Consider the following 19499-nt stretch of genomic DNA (forward strand, 5'->3'; position numbering starts at 1 on the left):
CCCCGGGGCGTCTTCCCTGCACCCCCCCCTCCCGCCCAGGCCTCGCCGGGCACCGCCGCCCCCGCAGGGCCAGCCCGGTGACTCAGCACCCGGCCGCCGCACCGCCGCGGGGCAGAATCCTCGGGCGCCGCGAACTCGCAGACTCCACGCGGCCGGTGCGTGACGTGGGCGGCTCCAGGCCGCAGGTGAGCGGGCGCGGCCTCGCCTCCGGCCTCCGCCCCAGCCCTTGCCTTCTGTACGAAGCGGATGGTGCCCTCCACCGGGCCCTGGCCCTTCAGCACGCACACAGCCTTCATCTCCATGACTCCCGAGAGCGCGTTCCGGTCTCGGCTTCGAGGGCTCCGAGGACTCCGAGGGCAGCAGAGGACGCCGCAGAAGACACCGACGCAACCCGAGGTGGCCGCGCCGCGCGTCTTAAAGGCCGGAGCTCTTCGCTCCACCCACCCTGGCCCGGAACCAATCGCCACCCGCGCTCAGCCCGCGCCCCACGGGACCTGGGCACGCGAGTGGCCCCGGACGATCGGGGGCGGGACTAAGGGGCCGCGTGGGGAACCTTGCGTACTGCACCGCCGGCTCCCTCCGCCCCGCGGCTAGAAAACGCCCAGAAACCTGGAAGTGTGGAAAAAATCAGCCCTTCCCTTCCAGCCTGTGGATTGCAGTTCGCTAACCTGGGAAAAAGAGGTATACGTGGCACGCCTTTTGTGGTTTTCATGTGTGTCTTGTGTTTTGGGTTTTCTGAGGGTGTGTAAAGTCGGGGCCTCACAATCCCTGCCCTTGTCTTCTCTTCCCTGCGGTTTTTTAGTCCTTAGCCCACAGAGTTATAATTCTGGCTTGCGGAACTCGGTGTTCTTTTCACATTTTTCCTGTTGGACCAGGAAAGGCCCCAACCGGTGAAAATCCCAAAACGTCAGCCGATTGACTTCTGCACATCGCTCGTGTTTTGTCCAGCCCTACTGCCTCAACGGTCGCGGAGGAGGGCAGAATGACACAATTTATACCTCCATACGCGGGAATATTACTTAGCCTTCCAGAAAGACACTTCCAAGTTTGTTATGAAATGAGCAAAAAGCACCAACTACTTGTGTGTGTGTGTGTGTGTGTGTGTTTGTGTGTGTGTGTGTTTTAAGGATAAACCTATTCCCCTGCGCTCAGAAATGTCTAGAAAGATGGACAGGAGGCCGTGGAACCTTTGGGGTGCAAATTTAACTTCTAGGTTCTCTTAGCATTTTTTTAAAAGCGACTGTGAATTTGTTTTCAACGATATGGGATATGGCCTTGAGAGTCCTCCCCACCCTCCTCCACACATACTTTTGTTGGGAGGATAGTTTGACAGGCCATGGGAAGTGGGGGGAGCGCCTGGGTGGCTTAGTCTGTTGAGCATGGGACTCTTGGTTTCGGCTCAGGTCATGATCTCGTGGTTCCTGGGTTCAAGCCCCATTTGGGGCTCTGAACTAGGAGTGAAGAGCCTGCTTGGGGTTCCCTCTCTCTTCCCTCTCTCCCTTCCCCTGCTCTTTCTTTCTCTCTCGCTCTCAAAAAAAAAAAAACAATAAATAAACTTTAAAAAAGTTTATTCTTTTAAATAAACCATGCTAGGGGTGCCTGGGTGGCACAGTTGGTTAAGGGTCTGACTTCGGCTCAGGTCATGATCTTGAGGTTCGTGGGTTCCAGCCCCACGTCGGGCTCTGTGCTGACAGCTAGCTCAGAGCCTGGAGCCTGCTTCAGATTCTGTCTCCCTCTCTCTCTGACCTTCCCCTGCTCAGACTGTCTCTCAAAAATAAATAAAAAGCATAAAAAATTTTTAAATAAATCAAGCTGGAGGCGTCCACACAGGGCATGCCTAACTGAATACTAACAAAGGTGGCTGAACTGTTTTTGGAGGTGGAATGACGTGGAGGTGTGCATTAGACTCCCCTAAAGAGTTCGTTAAACTGCAGGTTGCTGTGTTTCTGACTCAGTGGTTCTGGAACTTTCCAACCCTCACTTGTTCCCAGGTAGCATCGGTGCTGCTGGCCTGGAACCTCGCTTTGAGAACCTGTGTTCTTGCCCAGGGAAGCAGGAAAATTGAGGCAAAGGGCTGTACCCTACTTGACTCCAAAGAGGAGATAGGGAATGTGTCCTGAAAAGAAAAGTGGAGATAAGGAGACCCCGACAGGAGCCAAGAAGGGACAGATCTACAGGAAAAGAGCTCTACCTGCTGGGCATTTCTGTTCTCTTTGCTTTGTAGGATTTTTAAATCCTCCCCAAGTCCTGAGAATTCTTCCTGAGATCCGTGTTCCCCTCAGTCGACAGGATTCAGTGGTGAGGATGACAAAATACTGAGGTCTCATTCAAGGCCACAGCGAAGAAAGGGCAGGGGCCGCTTCAGCCACATCTGGGCTAAATTTTATTTATTTAGACCTTTAGACTCGAAGGCGTTCTCTAGCAGAGATACACAATCCATGTTTTCTATCGTCCTCTAGAAAGTGCACATTTGTAAGTTTGCCGAATGTATTTAGTAGCATTCTCCAGGGGATTGGCATATGCTAGATGGTTGCATAAATGTGCACATGCCGGCCAAAGGGCCTTTGCTCAAGGTCTAAGTTTCTTTGGGTTCCAGGAAGTTAGTCGGGTTTCAGGTCATCATGAGTACTTGCAAAGGGGCCAGCCTGTGAACCAGCCCCTGGATACAAAGAGTGGTCTGGGACAGGGACTTGGTTCTCTCTTGAGATATTCTGATGAAGCCTGGACAGCCCCCTGTTTTGGTCGGTGGAAGGGCTTTTTTTTATCCTACAGGTTTAGAGGACCCCGGAAGTTCATCCCAGTACTGCCCGCCCTCCCTGGCCCTCGGCCCTGTAATTTAGAAGGCCCTGTTCTGCCCCTTTTCAAGCCAGCTCTCCTGTAGGGGGAAGAGTCTGTGGAGCCAAGGGGGTCTTCCCACCCAGAACCTTACCCCTCCTTCTAGAACAGGGTTAAGGAATTTAAATACAGGCATGTCTTGTTCTGTTCTGCCCCACTTTATTATACTTGGCAGATGCGGCGTTTTATGACCGATTGAGGGTGTGTTGCAACCCTGATCGAGCGCATCTGTTGGCACCATTTTTCCAACAGCCTTTGCTCACTTCGTGTCTCTCTGTGTCACGTTTTTGGTAATTCTTGCAATATATCAAACTTTGTTATTATCATTATGTTGTGATCTGTGGTCAGTGAGTATGACTGGCTGAAGGCTCAGGTGATGGTTAGCATTTTTTAGCAATCAGGTATTTTGAAAGTAAGGTTGTACGTATTTTTAGGCATGACGCTGGTGCACACTTACTAGGCTTTCATATATTGTAAACATCGCTTTATGCGCACTAGGAAACCAAAAAATGAATCCGACTTGCTCTATTGCGATGATTGCTTCATTGCGGGTGTCCGGAACCAAGCCCATGGTGTCTCCAAGGTGTGCCTGTGTGTGATCTTGAACAGTGTTTGTGCAAGCAGCAGAATGCAGCAGGATGTCAGTCTTGGCACGATTAGTATTGGGTCAGATAACTCTTGTTGAAGGGGGCCGTCCTGTACCTTACAGGATATTTAGTAGCCTCCCCAGCCTCTACCCACTAGATGCTCACAACACCCTCCTCCTCAAGCCGTGACAAGCAGAATACCTCTAGAAATTGCCAAATGTTCCCTGAGCGGCAAAATTGCCCCCAGTTGAGAACCAGCATTCCAGAGCATTCATTAAATAGTAAGACCTTGGAATTTCTTGGCACACTAGGCCTGTTTCCAGGGTCGGGACACACTCAAGATAGACTCTGCCACTGTGGGTCTGTCCCTGAATTTGACCATCGGCCCCCTCAATGCACCTTGAAGCCTGGGGTAGGTAAGGAAGGAAGGACGAGGGACAGGGGACTGGCTCTCATTCAGTTGACACCTTCCTTTTTTTTTTTTTTTAAGTGTTTTGTTTATTTTTGAGAGAGAGACACACACATACACAGAGTGTGAGCTGGGGAGGGTCAGAGAGAGAGAGAGAGAGACACAGAATCCAAAGCAGGCTCCAGGCTTTGAGCTGTCAGCACAGAGCCCGATACGGGGCTCAAACCGATGAACTGTGAGATCATGACCTGAACTGAAGTCGGCTGCTTAACCGACTGAGCCACCCAGGTGCCCCTATTGCTGCCTTCCTACATAAAACTCCAGAAGTCCAAGAATTCCATATTTGACTCTGCCTACTGGGTCTTTATGAAGGTATATTTGTTAAGGCAGAGGATAGGATCTATTTTATTTAGCTGTTACCTTGACTTATGTCATTTAAATATTTAGTGTATGGTGCTCTTGCCCCAACCTTGTAAATGTTAGAGCAGCCTGTTCGTTTGAACCTTGAGGTTCCATGATGGCTTTGGACCTCATTCCATAATTTAGCCCCAGAGTTCGTGTGTTTTAAACTGGAGTGTGACAAGAGTACTCAGGTAATTTTGAAAAGTTCACCGTTGAGGCAGGCCAGTGCAACTCAGAGCCATTATCTCCAAGAAGTCCAAAGAGTCCTAAAGTTGGCTGGGGTTGTCTTGAGCCCCAGAATGTGGCTGGAATGTGACAGTCAGCACGGGTAATCCGGAGAGACTTTGATTTTTTTTTTTAATGTTTTATTTACTTTTGAGAGGGAGAGTGAGAGAGACAGTGGGAACAGGGGAGGGCCAGAAAGAGGGAGACACAGAATCCAAAGCAGGCCCCAGGCTCTGAGCTAGCTGTCAGCACAGAGCCTGACGTGGAGCTCAAACACATGAACCGCAAGATCATGACCTGAGTCGAAACCCAACACTCAACCGACTGAGCCACCCAGGCCCCCCGAGACTTTGATTTTATAGGGAATGATGAAGGAGTTAGATGTCTTGGGCACTCCTGCAGCCTGTGCAGCTCACTGAATAGCAGCAGTGTGACATTGGGACCATTCCTGAGGGTGAAACCCAGTGGTCTGGGGACCTCTGGAGTTGAGAGGTAAGTGAGAAGGTAGACTAGAAATTCAGTCTTGCGTTCCCATTTTCCTCTTCCTCTTCTTCCTTTCCTAGGACTCATTTTTCAGCTTTTCTCCTTTATCTCCTCTTTCTCTTTCCCTCAATCATTTTTATTTCTGTGGCTGAAAGTAATTTCCCCTCATATGATCATCATTCTCAGTAAATACTTAGTTTTCTATTCATCTTTTTCATATCACACATCACAAAGGGATTACCACCAAGGCCCTTGCTTATGAAACATATTTTTATATGAGTTGTAGGAAAATGTCCAAGCTAGGGATAATCCAAAAGAAGCAAAGTACAAAGAGAGAGGTTTTTTGAATGCTAAAAAACAAATGCACCAACAATGAGGAAGCAGACAAGAAACTGTTAAAAGTGTCATTAGCTCGTTCTGTAGGCAGATGGTAAAACGCAGATGTTGGGGCCCCCAGTGGGGCCCCCTGGGTGGCTCAGTTGGTTAAGTGGCCGACTTCGGCTCAGGTCATGATCTTGCAGTTTGTGAGTTCGAGCCCCACGTCGGGCTCTGTGCTGACAGCTCAGAGCCTGGAGCCTGCTTCAAATTCTGTGTCTCCCTCTCTCTCTGCCCCTCCCCTGTTCATGCTCTCTCTCTCTCTCTCAAAAATAAATAAACATTAAAAAAGTTTTTTTAATAAATAAAATAAAATGCAGATGTTCCTAAATACCCCAAACTGACACCTATTTCAGTAAACCCTGTAAGAAGATCATATCACAGAATCATGAAGTGTCTGAGGCATTTTTAAAAGTTGGACAGTGAGAAGTGTAAGAATTAATGTAGATTGTTAGTAAGCAGGAGTAAAGAGTCTGCAATTAGAAGTTTGCAAACTGTGATTGCCAGTTAGCTGGGTATTTAATCATCTTGTCAATACCATATGTCCTACGCTTTATTTTCAGCAATTCCAACCTAGTCTCTGGCTCAGTCTGGCCTACTGTGTCTTCTTGGATAATTCTCTAGACCTCGGCTGTAAATCACAGTTATCTGGGCCGCACATTAGAACTACCTGGGAGCTTTTTTAAAAAACAAACAAACAAACAAAAGAAAAAGAAACAAAAAAAACCCCACTGGGTTTGGGTGGCAGCTAGGTGGCTCAGTTGATTGAGCGTCTGCCCTCAGCTCAGGTCACGATCTCCGGGTTGGTGAGTTCGAGCCCCATATTGGACTTGCTGCTGTCAGCCTGTCAGCACTCTGCTTCAGATCTTCTGTCCCCCTCTCTCTGGCCCTTCCGCTGCTTGCACTCTCGCAAAAATAAATACACATTTAAAAAACAAAAATCTCTGGGCTTGAGCCCGACATATTGGAATCTTCAAATTGTATATATTTAACTTGTAAGCACGTATTATGTTACTGTAAGATATAAGAAACTAACAGTGGTTGGGGCGCCTGAGTGGCATTCCTTTGAAAAGGCATTCCCTTTGGGGCACCTGGGTAGCTCAGTGGATTTGATGTCTACCTCTTGGTTTCAGCTCAGGTCGTGATATCATGGTTCACGGGTTTGAGCCCTGTGTCTGGCTCTGCACGGGCAGAGCCTGCTTTGGATTCTCCTTCCTCCCTCTCTGCCTCTGCCCTGTTTGTGCTCGCTCACTCTCAAAAATTAAACTTAAAAAAAAAAAAGACATTCCTTTTGGGGCACCTGGGTGGCTCAGTCGGTTTAGCGTCCAGCTTCGGCTCAGGTCCTGATCACACGGGTTCATGGGTTTGAGCCCCACACTGTGCTCTGTGCTGACCGCTCAGAGCCTGGAACCTGCCTCAGATTCTGTCTCCCTCTCTCTCTGCCCCCGCTTTCCCCCCCACTCCCACTCTGTACCTCTCTCACAAAAATAAACATTTAAAAAATTTTTAAAGAAACTAACAATGATTTTCTTTGAGAGTGGGTATTTTTCATCACATGAGAGAAATAACCCCTTTATTTGGTTAAACAAGCATAACCAGGTTTCTGTTATGTGCAGTCAAAAGCAGTTTCTAACTGATAAGGAGGAGAAGCCACCCAAGGAGTCTTAGCAGGAAGCAGCATGATTATGTTCACATGGAAGGGTGATTCTGAGGATATCTGAGTGTGGGGACTGACGGGGGGAGGGGGGGGGCCAACTGAAAACTGAGAGGCCATGAGGCCATTTGGGAGCCGATAAGGTCCTGGCCCAAGGCCATTACTGGAAAAAAAGGGGAGAGATAATGCAAATGGAACTGCAAACCTCAGAGACTATGTAAAGTGCAGGATGGGGGGTGGGGGAGGCCAAGGTGGCTCCCCGGTTTCAGGCTTGGGGCCCGGGGTGAGGATGGCGGTACCATTTACCAAGGAAAGCAAGCTGAGGGATGAAGAGGCTCCTTCAGGACAGGATGCATCTGGGGTGCCTGAGGAACGCTGGGAGTGCCAAGCTGGAATTGGCCACTTGGATATGAGTCTGAACCTCAGGATCACTTCTAAGTCTGGGCTCCATATCAAATTGAACACCCATGCTATTCAGATTTGTAAAGAAAAGATAGTAATTTGTTCCCTCTGGGGGATGTAATTGTCTTCATGATCCTCTTCCCCTCTAGGTGGGTAAGAACTGGATGAACTTGGATGTGCCAGTGAGGTTATGTCAAGTTCATTTGGTTTAAACAGTCTCTTTAGAGCAGTGATTTGCACACCGTAGTATAAGAATTAGCTAGAAGGCTTATTAATACCCAGATTTCTGGTCCCCACCCCCTAAAACTTTTAAAAAAGAAATAGCTTTATAAAAATGTAATTTATATGCTATAAAAATTCACTCACAATAGGGGCACCTGGGGGGCTCAGTCGGTTGGTTGTCCAACTTCGGCTCAGGTCGTGATCTCACCGTTCTTCGGTTCAAGCCCCACATTGGGCTCTGTGCTGACAGCTTGGAGCCTGGTGCCTGCTTCGGATTCTGTGTCTCCCTCTCTTTGCCCCTTCACAGCTTGCGCCTCCGTCTCTGTCTCTCAATAATAAATAAACATTTTAAAAAATCACTCATTAAAAGTGTACACTTCAATGATTTCCTTTTTTTTTTTTTTTTTTTTTTTAGTAAATGTATGTAGTTGGCAGTCATCACCAAAATTCAGTTTTAGAACATTCTGTCAGCCCAGTAAGTTTCCTCCTCCTGCTTTTTTCTTAATCCTGTCTCCCATCCCAAGTCCTAGGCAACCACTGATCTGCTTTGTTCTCTATAAATTTGCCTTTTCTGGGCATTTTTTTAAATGGAACCATACAACATACAGTTTTTTTGCATCTGACTTCTTTTTTTTTTAATTAAAAAATTTCTTAACGTTTATTTACTTTTGAGAGAGAGAGCACATGCAGGAGAGGGACAGAGAGAGAGGGAGACACAGATCTGAAGCAGACTCCGGCTCTGAGCTGTTAGCACAGAGCCTGACTCAGGGCTTGAACTCATGAACTGTGAAATCACGACCTGAGCCAAAATCAAGACAGGGCTTGAACTCATGAACTGTGAGATCATGACCTGAGCCGAAATCAAGAGTCAGACACTCAACCCACTGAACCATCCAGGTACCCAATGTTTTTCATCTAGTATAATGCTTTAGAACTTAATCTGTGTTGTAGCGTGTATCAGCAGTTCATTCCTTTTATGTCTGTATAGTGTTGTACGGATATACCGCACATTGTTTTTCCACTCACAAGTTGGACATTGGATTTGTTGTGGGTTGAATTGTGACCTCGCCAAAGTCATACATTGAAGTCTAACCTCCCTTACATTGGAATGTGATCTTATTTGGAAATAAGGTTTTGTGGCTTGCTGATCGAGAGACTCTTTAGTCGTTATGAAACATCCCTCTTTGTCCCTAGTGATATTTCTGAACATCTTATTTAGCTGATATCCAGATCAGCCACTTCAACTTTCTTATGGTTATTATTTTTATGATACATCTTTTTGCATCTTTTTACTTTCAGCCTATTTGTGTCTCTGAATCTAAGTGTGTCTCTTGCAGAGAGCATATATTTGGATCTTGCTTTTTTTAATCCAATCTGAATATCTCTACTCTTTGGTTGGGATGTTTATGCCATTCACTTTTTTTAACTTTTATTATTTTTTAATGTTTATTTATATTTGAGAGAAAGAATGAAAAGCATGAGCAGGGGAGGGGCAGAGAGTGAGAGAGACACAGGATCTGAAGCAGGCTACAGGCTCTGAGCTGTCAGCACAGAATCCAATGTGGGGCTCGAACTTGTGAATGGTGAGATCATGACCTGAAGTCAGATGTCCAACCGACTGAGCCACTCAGGCTCCACTAGGCCATTCACACGTAATATAATTATAATATGTTTGGATTTACATTTGCCATTTTTCTATATGTCGTCTTTTTTCTTTGCTTCTCTGTTCCTCTTATATTGCTTTCTTTTGTGCTAAATATGTTTTGGTATAGCATTTAAATTCCTCTTAACTTTTTTTACTATTTTAAAATGAATTTTCTTAGCAGCTGCTCTATAGATTACAGCATCTAAATTTACCAAAATCTAATTGAGATTAATACTCATTTAATTCTGGCAAAATATAGAAACTTTGCAGCAGTACAGCTCAGTTCTCTCCCCCTCTCTTTTGTATTATCATTGTCATACGTATTACATTCATGTATGATGTAAACCCACCAGCACAGTGTTGTGAGTGTTGCTTTAAACCATCTTATATCTTGTAAAGCATCAAGAAGAGAAATGAGGAAATAATACTTAAAAAGTCTTTCATGGTAACCCGCACAGTTACCATTTCCAGTGCTTCTTACTTTTCTCTGTGTAGCCAGCTGCCATCTGATGTCACTTCCTTCCAGTCTGATGGCAGGGCTGTCATCTCTTCCCCTGACGGTGCCACTGGCCATGGCCTTCACGCCCACCGCGCCAGCGCCTCTGAGCCCCACTCAGCCTCAGCAGCATGGCTGCCCGGCATCACTGTCTGTGCCCCCGGGGCAGGGCCTCCACACCCACTGGGCTGGCCGAGATGGAGACAGTCCTGGGCCACGATGGCTGGGACACCCACTGTTCTGGCCCAAAGTTCAGCAGTTTGCAAGCACAAACACTTCTCAGATGGTCATATGCCTCTGGTCGAGTTCCAGGGCCCTGAGTGGTCATTCTTGTCAGTTTTGTCTAGCTTTATTGTCACATTCTGGGGAGCAGATTTGCTGACCTTTTCACTTGGCCATCACCAGAAGTCAGCTTCCTCTCCCTGTGTTTCTGATTCAGGAGACCCGGGCATAGATAGAGAATGTACATTTAGTGAGTTCTCAGCTAATGCTGGTTGTCCCAGAGGCCACACTCTGAAAACCACTACTTTATTTTTTTATTTTTATTATTTATAAGTTTGACTTGATTTTTTTTAATGTTTATATATCTTGAAAGAGAGAAAGAGCGTGCACACACGCAAGCAGGGGAGGGGCACAGAGACAGGGAGAGAATCCCAAGCAGGCTCTGCATTGTCAGGGCTGAGCCCCACACAGGGCTCCGTCTCATGAACCGTGAGATCATGACCTGAGCCGAAATCAAGAGACTCAACCAGCTGAGCCTCCCGGGCACCCCAGAAAACCACTGCTTTAAATGAACTCCATGCTTTTTAGACGCCAAAGCAACTTTCTCATGAACTTACGCGGGCACACATAAAACGTTGTTTAAATTTGTTGCAGGGGAGCAAGGCATGGAATACAGTTCAGAGATTTCTTTTGGTAGAAACTTTTGATAGAAATAAAGTGACTGGAGGCACCTGGGTGGCTCAGTCGGTTAAGCATCAGACTCTTGATTTTGGCTCAGGTCATGATCTCACAGTTGTGAGATTGGGCCTCACGTCAGCAGCATCCCCCCTCCCTTACACTGGGAGATGAACCTGCTTAGGATTCTCTCCCTGTGCTCCCTCTCTCTTCTTGCCCATGTGCGTGCTCTTGCTCTCTCTCTCTCAAAAAAGAGTAAGGTAACTAATATTGCTAACAATATTAGCATCTGAATATTAGGTTCCAGAAGGCCTGCAGGTGAACGATTGTCTGTTCAGAATGAGCCTGCTGGTTAGCGGTTCAGGTGACTCCTAACAAGACCATGCACGTAAATCTAACTGCCCTCAGAGGCTCTTAATCTCATCAGATCTATGAGAAAATTGTTCAGGTATTTTCTCATAAATGCTAGTCCGTTTCCAGAGGAGGTTGTGAATTATCCCCAGCCCCACACCTCTCCGTCTGGAGAAGTCTGCCTTCCTCAGACCATGGACGGTGTCCTGTCCCGCTGGTGGATGCCGAGTTCACCCCATTCCTGAGAGCGCACTCCAGGGTAGACTCTGGGCTTCCTGTCGGCAAAGCTCGGGCACTGGTGGAGGAAGGCACCTTCTATCCTGGCGGTGTCATCAGGGTCCTTGTTGGCTTCTGCTACAGAGCAGCCAGTCCGGTCTGGATCTAGACTGGTGACGGCTGTGGTGGGGCTGGTCCCCACCATTTGCCTCATCACGAACTCCCTACTTCTTTGCACTGCCCCCCGTCTTCTGCTGGCCCACCAGTTGATTTGGCCTCTTTGTATTCCAACACTGGGGCCCACAGAAACTTCCAGGTGCTCTAGGGACCAGGCCATAGGCCACGTGAAGCTCTTCAGACTTCCCTCTCCTAACGTTGCCCTCCGTACCCAGCTGCACTGGCCTGGTGCCAAGGTGAAATGCCTCCCCACATGGACCTTCTCCAAGAACTTTGATCTTCTTCCTCCCACACTCTTAAAGCCTCCCACTGCTGTCTCTGTGCTCCCGCCCCAGCCCTCAGAGCCAGGGAGAGGGAAGCACTTGTTTCCCCCACACCACTGCTTCCACCTACAGCTGCTCTCTTTTGCCCTCACTTCCCACAACATTGAGGGGAAAAGTGTTTCCCTTTCTCCCCCTCAGAGAACCTCAGACTTTGCATCAGAACTCCCTGCAGAGCTTGTGAAAGAGCAGATGACTCAGCCTCACCCCTCAGAGTTTCTGGTTCGGCAGGTGCAGGATGGGGCCTGAGAATGTGCCTTTCTAGCAAGCTCCCGGGAGCTGCTGATGGTCTGCTGACCACACTGTAAAGCCTGCTGGTCTCTACCTTCTACCCTGGTTCCTTGCTACTCCTGATTTATGGTGAAATTATTTTTTAAGTATTTTTTTTTTAATTTTTAATTTTATATTTCAGAGACACAGAGTGTGAGCTGTGGCAGTGCAGAGAGAGAGGTAGACACAGGATCTGAAGCAGGGTCCAGGCTCCGAGCTGTCAGCACAGAGCCCAATGTGGGGCTCGAACCCATGAACTGTGAGATCATGACCTGAGCTGAAGTCGGCCACTTAACCGACTGAGCCACCCAGCACCCCATTAAGTATTTATTTTTGAGAGGGAATGCATGTGTGGACACACACACACACACACACACACACACACACATGTAGGGGAGGGGCAGAGAGAGGGAGAGAGAGAGAAAGGGAATCCTAAGCAGGTTCTGCATTGACAGTGCAGAGCCCGGTGTGGGGCTCAAACCCACGAAGCCCGAGATCAGGACCCGAGCTGAAGTCAGACGCTTAACCGACTGAGCCACCTGGGCGCCCCGGACTTATATTAAAATGCCATAATCTTTTTACAAAGCTTGACTTATGATTTGTTAATGGATGCTGAAGGAACTTAGAAACTCCTTTTCTCTCAAGGAAAGCCTTTCAAACTATTAAATTCTGAGGTGGGGTGATCCTGTAGTTTATTGTCCAAACTGGTATACCTTCGACGGCAAAATGGATTGACACTTAAAGTAATGCCAAGACCATCAGTGTTGCAGGACTGTGCTGGGCAACCCAGGGTGTCTGTGACCCCATGCTACAGCCTCAAGAAAATCACCTTTGGACCTCAGAGCAATTACTTCCTTGTGCTGGGGGTGAACAGCCTCTCCTTTGCTGGGACAAAAAGGCCCATGATTCACACTTGTAGGTGGAAGGCTACCAGGGAATGTGATTTCAGAGAGAAACAAAAAGACAGTCGTTTTATATTTTCCAGGCCCCACCTCCATCACAAATACTCGTAATGATCCACCTCTAGTCCCAAAGAGCCTGGCTAGCCTGGAGCCACAAATAAACCCAGTTTGCATTTTCCTCCTGGCACAAGTCCCCACCAGCCCTACTGGCTATCAGCCCCTCTCCCCATCCCCGGGTGTCCTCACTTATTTCTGGGCACAGCCAAGGTAGCAGCTCCCATGTGCACACAAATCCGAATGTCAGCTGCAGCCTTCACGTGCTTGTCCCCATCCATGGTCCACAGAGCTACCAGTTTCCTCTCACGACTGCCCATCACAATACCCAGTTCCGAAGGTGCTCCTTAGTCTTGGTGCTGGACCATGGCTGGGTGTAAGCCAGAGCCTTCCCCCAAGTCCCTGTTGCCTTGCCCCCAAGTTGGACATATTTTGAAGGCAGCATCAATAGGATTTGCAGATGGTTAGGACGTTGGGCGCAAGAGGCAAGAGGTCCAGCATGATTCAGAAGTTTGGCCCAATTGACTGTTATGAATTAAAATGATTGGGAAGATTGTAGGTAGAGCAGGTGTGAGGGAAGATGTCCGTGGTTTCATTCTGGACACAGTGGGGTTCATGGTGTCCCTTAGCTGTCTACGACAAGAAAGGTAATAATGAACCTTCCTTTTCTTCTTCTTCTTTTTTTTAATATTTATTTCTTTTGATATTGGGGGAGAGAGAGAGAAAGCAAGCTGAGGAGGGACAGAGAGAGAGATGGAGAGAGAGAATCCCAAGCAGGACCCGTGTGGACCTTCCTTTTCAATGTCCGTGCAGTTACCCTACACAGAGTTGGACTGAACTGTAAAGATTCATCTCCAGTTCCAGCATGCGCTGTTGACCACCAGCCCCACAGGCCAGATTTTGTTTCGGTGTGTGTCCTCCCTAGTGACTGGACGAAGTCCTGATTGTCTGAACCGGCCAGGGTCACCCCAGTCTGTATGTCAGGTGATGAGTTGAGGAGTAAGCCTGATACCTGTCCAGTCCTGGTCAGGGACACGCGGGGGACATGTGTCTGGAGGCTTCTGAGAAACATTCCCTTTCTTTAGAAAAGAAAGGCAAAATGAGGGCTTAGTCAGCTTCTTTTCCTAGGTGTCCTGGGGTCCCTATCGTGCAAACGTGACGGGAGCTAAACTGAGTAAAACAAGCCGCTGAGAGATGGGCTCTTCCAGCCTGTTCTAACCAGCCAGAACCGCCCGACTCTAGAACTCTTCTTCTTCGAGATAATACGTGTCTTGGTCAGTGAGGCCATTTCTCCCATCCAAGTACTAACCAGGCCTGACCCTGCTTAGCTTCCGCGATCAGACGAGATCGGGCGCGTTCAGGGTGGTATGGCCATAGACAGTGAGGCCATTTCTCGATGAGTTTTCCTCACTTGCTAAAGCATCCTAACTGGCACACAGCACACGCAGGGAAGGTCATCTTAAAGAGGAAACCACAGAAAGTTTCAGGCAGTAGACTTAAGAGGCCCAGTTTACTACTGGCAAGGTCAGGCCAGGGCAGCGGCAGGACTGTTTCCAGAGCAAGGGCCTGACTCTCACAAACCTCCACAAGAAATTGCCTGTTTGGCCATGAACCTGTGCTTTCTTTTGCCGGTGAGGGCAGGGGACCCACACGGTGAGGGTCTGCACCAGTGGCCCTTACGGTCTGAGGCCTCCTGTCTGCTCCGAGCTCGTCCCCCATGCACGGGGCCTTTGCTTAGCCCTGGGTCCAGTCTGAATGGCTCGCATCCTCTTTATGCCACGTGGTACCCACAGGCACCTGTGAGAAGGCCAGGAAGGCATCGTGATTCCCTTCTCTAAACTGGGAAGTGAGGACTCAGGTCATTGCCTACAAATGGCAAAACCCAGACTTGAACGCAAAACCCAGACTTGAACCCAGATCTTCTGACTTCTAGGCCAGGACCCTTCAATACCATGTAATTTGGTTTAAAGTCTAAAACGTCTTATTTTCCTTACTTGATTCTTCTAATTTTGCATGTTGAATACAGTTAAAGTAACTAAATATCGTCAGACCACCATGGGTCTTGATTCGCACAAAACACACACTGAGTATCTAGGGTCTGTAGAATATGTTTGGTTTTACCAAACTATTACCAAAAATAACAGTAATTTTTTAAGGCTTTTCTCTTTTTTTTTAATTTTTTAAAGTTCATTTATTTTTGAGAGACAGACTATGGGCAGGGGAGGGCCAGGGAGAGAGAAAGACACAGAGTCTGAAGCAGGCTCCAGGCTCTGAGCTGTCAGCACAGAGCCCGATGCAGGGCTTAACCCCATGAACCGTGAGATCATGACCTGAGCTGAAGTTGGGCGCTTGACTGACTGAGCCCCCCAGGTACCCCTAAGATTTTACTTTCAAGTAACCTCTACACATGGGGCTCAAACCGATAACCCCAAGACCAAGAGTCACATGCTCCACCGACTGAACCAGCAGGTTTCTGCCCCACTCAAAATAACAGTTACCTTCCTTTATATGGCACTTGATCAGGGCTCTCGTCTCCCTCACAGTTTTCTCATAACATGTGCTTTCTGCTAACCTTTCAGTGCATTATAGTACAGGGCTCCAAATCACATTAATTCCAGGGGCGCCTTGGTGGCTCATTCGGTTAAGCATCTGACTTTGACTCAAGTCATGATCTCACAGCTCATGAGTTCAAGCCCTGCATCTGGCTGTGTGCTGACAGCTCAGAGTCTGGAGCCTGCTTCATATTCTCTCTCTCTCCCTCTCTCTCTCTCTCTCTCTCTCTCTCTTTCTCTCTCTCTCCCCTCCTTGCCCCTCACACTGTGTCTCTCTTTCTCAAAAATAAATAAACATCAAAAATTTTTTTTAAAAATGACAAGAAAAGTAAAGTCAACTCAAATTCTGGGCATAAACCCAAAAGAATTAAAGCAGCTTGTGAACAGATAGTTATCTGTGTACCTACATTAGTAGCATCCTTATCTGCAATAACTGCAAGGTGGAAGCAACCCAAGTGTCCCTGGAAGAACAAAATGTGGTCTCAAGTTGCAGCGGAATATTATTCAGCCTTAAAAAGGAAAGAGGGGGCGCCTGGGTGGCTCAGTTGGTTAAGTGTCCGACTTTGGCTCAGGTCAGGATCTCATAGTCTGTGGATTTGAGCCCCACGTCGGGCTCTCTGCTGACAGCTCAGAGCCTGGAGCCTGCTCAGATTCTGTGTCTCCTTCTCTCTCTGCCCCTCCCCCACTCACTCTCTACTCTGTCTCTCAAAATAAAATAAAGACATTAAAAAAACATATAAAAAATAAAATAAAAAGGAAGGAGGGAAATCCTTACACTTGCTACAACAGGAAGGAACCAGAGTTACCTTCCATTATGCTGAATGATATAAACCAGACACAGAAGGACAAATACCGTATTATTCCACTTACATGAGGGACCTGGAAGAGGCTGCAAATGCAGAGTAGAACGGTGGGTGCCAGGGGGTCGGGGAGAGGAGGCTGGGGGGCATGTTGTTAAGTGGGGGCAGAGTTTCGGTTTCACAAGATGAGCGAAGGTCTGGAGGTGGATGTTTGTGATGGCTGCACAAGTGTGAATGTACTTGGTACCACTGAACTGAGTGCTTAAAAATGGTTATGGTAGAACATTTTATGTGATATGTATTTTACCATGATTAAAAAATCAGTAAGTGAAGGACCAGTGAAGGGTGAAGAGGGGTCGTTTTTGCCTTGTTTCACACCAAGTAATTGCACACACGAGGGCACGCCCGGGATCATGGGCCTGCAAGTAATGTGCACTCACTCCTGTCTTCCCGGGCCCCGCCTCCAACCCGCTGGCCATAAGAAGTCTTACTGGAAATTGGAAATGGCTCCTTTTCTAGTAGAGCACTGCTCGGAGATGAAAAATGGGTCATTCGCTGGGTTCCTGTGTTGTGAGGTCTGTTTCATTTTTGTTGTTGAAGGGAAGCACAGGAAAACGTCCTCAGGGGATCATGTTCACAGCAGAGCCACCACTGGTAGCCACAGGCCCCTTGCACTGTAGGTGATGAAGGAAGGACGGACTTGGACTTCCCAACTTAAAGCTCTTTAGTTTGCAGTTGAGGGCAGCAAGAAGGCAGATGTTTTTGCGCCGGTTCTTGCCCCAGGGACTGGTCTGCTCCTCCCTCCTCAGCTCTCTGCCTGCAAGCAGGAAGGTTTGCTCATTCCTGTAATTTACACTCATGTGTATGTTTCATTCTGCCCTCCCCTGTTATAATGCAAGCCGTGAGTGCAGAGCCTCGTTTGTTTTCCAAATGCCTGGGTTCATCAATAAGCATTTGAGAATGAATGACTTCTGTCTCTACTCCAAATAGCTGATGGAGTATGAGACCACAAGGCCTCATGTGGTGACTGGGGACTTATCCTCACCCCCGCCTCTTTTGTCCAGCATGCCACGGCCCTCGGATCCGAAGATCTCAGATAGGACTGAGGAAGAAGGAGAGCTGGCTTGGAGGCCCCACTTAGACACGAAGCCCAAAACTTCCCCCTCCAGCCCTGGGAGAGGGAGCCAGGAACAGGGTTTGGAAGGACGGAAGGGACTTTTCCCTGTACCCATTTGACTTTGCCATGTTCATGTACCGTGTTAACTTTTCCAAAAATATTACAGTTTTTAAAAAATGCTTAACTATTTAAAATACTACTAAGCAAATTTTTTATAAGATCCAAGATTCACCTTTGGTTGGAGCACTGGGGTGGTTCAGTCAGTTCATCAGACTCTTGATTTCCACTCAGGTCATGATCTCACGGTCATAAGTTTGAGGCCCACTGTGCTGACTGTGTGGAGCCTGCCTGAGATTCTCTTTCTCCCTCTCTGTCTGCCTCTCCCCTGCTCACACACACACACACACACACACACACTCTCTCTCTCTCTCTCTCTCTCTCTCTCTCTCTCTCCCTCTCACTCTCGCTTTCAAAATTAATAAATAAGCATTAAAAAAAGAAAACGATTCACCTTTGGTGGGACTTAAAAACAAGCCAGCCAGCCCCATATCACCAAACCGAGAATTAGTTGAACTACAGCTTTGGCTCGCCCAGAAATAGAATCTTTTTTTTTTTTTTTTTTTTTTAGTTTTGAAAGAGAGAGAGAGTGTGTGTGTGTGAGCAGGGGAGGGTCAGAGAGAGAGGGAGACACAGAATCCGAAGCAGCTCCAGGCTCTGAGCTGTCAGCACAGAGCCCGATGCGGGGCTTGAACCTATGAACCGTGAGATCACAACCTGAGCCGAAGCCGGACGCTTAACCGACTGAGCCACCCAGGCACCCCCCAGAAGTGGAATCTTAAACCAGTCAGTAATCTGCCTGATGGACTCTGTGCCTTCCCCAAACAAAAGTAACCTTTCATAATGAACCCACTTTTTTGCCCCGTATAACTTCCTTGTTTCTGTTTCTTCTGCCTATAAAAGTCTTTCTTTCATTTTCAGATGGGAGCTCCCTGGAGCTCCCTTCTGCTAGATTGGATGTGGACTTTTCCGGTCAATCGTTGCTCCAAGTCTTAAAATGTTTAATGTGCCTCAGCTTACTTTCAACAAGACTGAGGTAAGTTTGTCAGTTTTCAGAGAGTCTTTTCCTTTAGAATTAGCAAAAACTGAAGGCCAGCTCATAGGAGTGTCTTTCTTCAACTTTGACCTTGCCTGTCTTACGCATCATTAAACCACGAGTGCCGACGTGGCGCTGGCACAGAGGAAACTCCTGATAAATATTTGATGAATAAATCAATCAGTATCAAAAGAAGACGCAGGCTGCATATGTCCCTCAGGTCTGCATTTCGCTAAGGATGTTTGTGTCAAGTGTGACACTGTGATTGAATACGTCTTTGATCTTCTCCGTGTCTTGCACAGAGAGGCTTTAAAAAGCCCTTGCAGTTCCATAAGTGACAGGACTGTTAGTGAGGGGGACTCTTGGAAGTACCTAAGGAGGGGAACCGGTTGCCCTGACAACCAGCCGTGTGCCCCGAGGGTTGGAACTTGACTTCGCACCCCCTGCCCTACGCCAGGGGGAATGACTGGCGGTTGGGTCTCACCAGTGGCCAGTGGTTTAATCAGTCAGGCCTACCCAATGAGATCTCTGCATAATCCCAGAAGGATGGGTGGACAGAGCTTGTAGAGGGGTGAACATGTAGAGATTTAGGGAGGTGGCACCCCGGGAGAGGGCATGGACACTCGACGCCCATTCCCCACGCTTCGCCCCACACATCTCTTCCAGCCGGCTGTTCCTGAGGTCTTCTGATAAACCAGTAATCTAGCGAGTGACATGTTCCTCTTAAGTTCATGAGCCGCTCTTAACCCATTAAATCAAGCCCAAGGAGGGGGTCGCTAGAACCTCAGATCCAAAGCTGGTCAGTCAGAAGCACAGGTGACAAATTGGACTTATGACCAGCTTTTGAGGTTGAGGGGTGGTGAGGCCGTTTACAGGACTGAGCCTTCACCTGTGGAATCTGATGCTCTCTCTGGGTAGATCGCGGCAGAATTGAGTTCAACTGTAGGACCCCTAGCTGGTGACTGGGTACTTGTTGAATGGTGTGGGGAGCCCCCCGCCAACACACACATTGGGA

General features: G+C 47.9%; 1 protein-coding gene and 1 long non-coding RNA gene across 2 annotated transcripts in view; one reads left to right on the forward strand and one right to left on the reverse strand.

Moving 5' to 3' along the window:
* The window catches only part of SOD1 (superoxide dismutase 1), an 8733-nt gene extending 8316 nt beyond the window's left edge, over window positions 1-417 (reverse strand). The window contains exon 1 of the mRNA XM_029939071.1: window positions 231-417. Within this exon, the coding sequence (XP_029794931.1) occupies window positions 231-302 (72 nt within the window). The 5' untranslated portion in view covers window positions 303-417. The remainder of the gene's footprint in view (window positions 1-230) is intronic.
* Window positions 160-19499, forward strand: part of LOC115291566 — a 29278-nt gene continuing 9938 nt past the window's right edge. Inside the window, exons 1-2 of the long non-coding RNA XR_003908536.1 lie at window positions 160-681; window positions 18370-18484. This is a non-coding gene — a long non-coding RNA (uncharacterized LOC115291566). The remainder of the gene's footprint in view (window positions 682-18369; window positions 18485-19499) is intronic.

The sequence above is a fragment of the Suricata suricatta genome, chromosome 5, assembly GCF_006229205.1.
Source record: "Suricata suricatta isolate VVHF042 chromosome 5, meerkat_22Aug2017_6uvM2_HiC, whole genome shotgun sequence".
In the NCBI taxonomy this organism is placed as follows: domain Eukaryota; kingdom Metazoa; phylum Chordata; class Mammalia; order Carnivora; family Herpestidae; genus Suricata; species Suricata suricatta.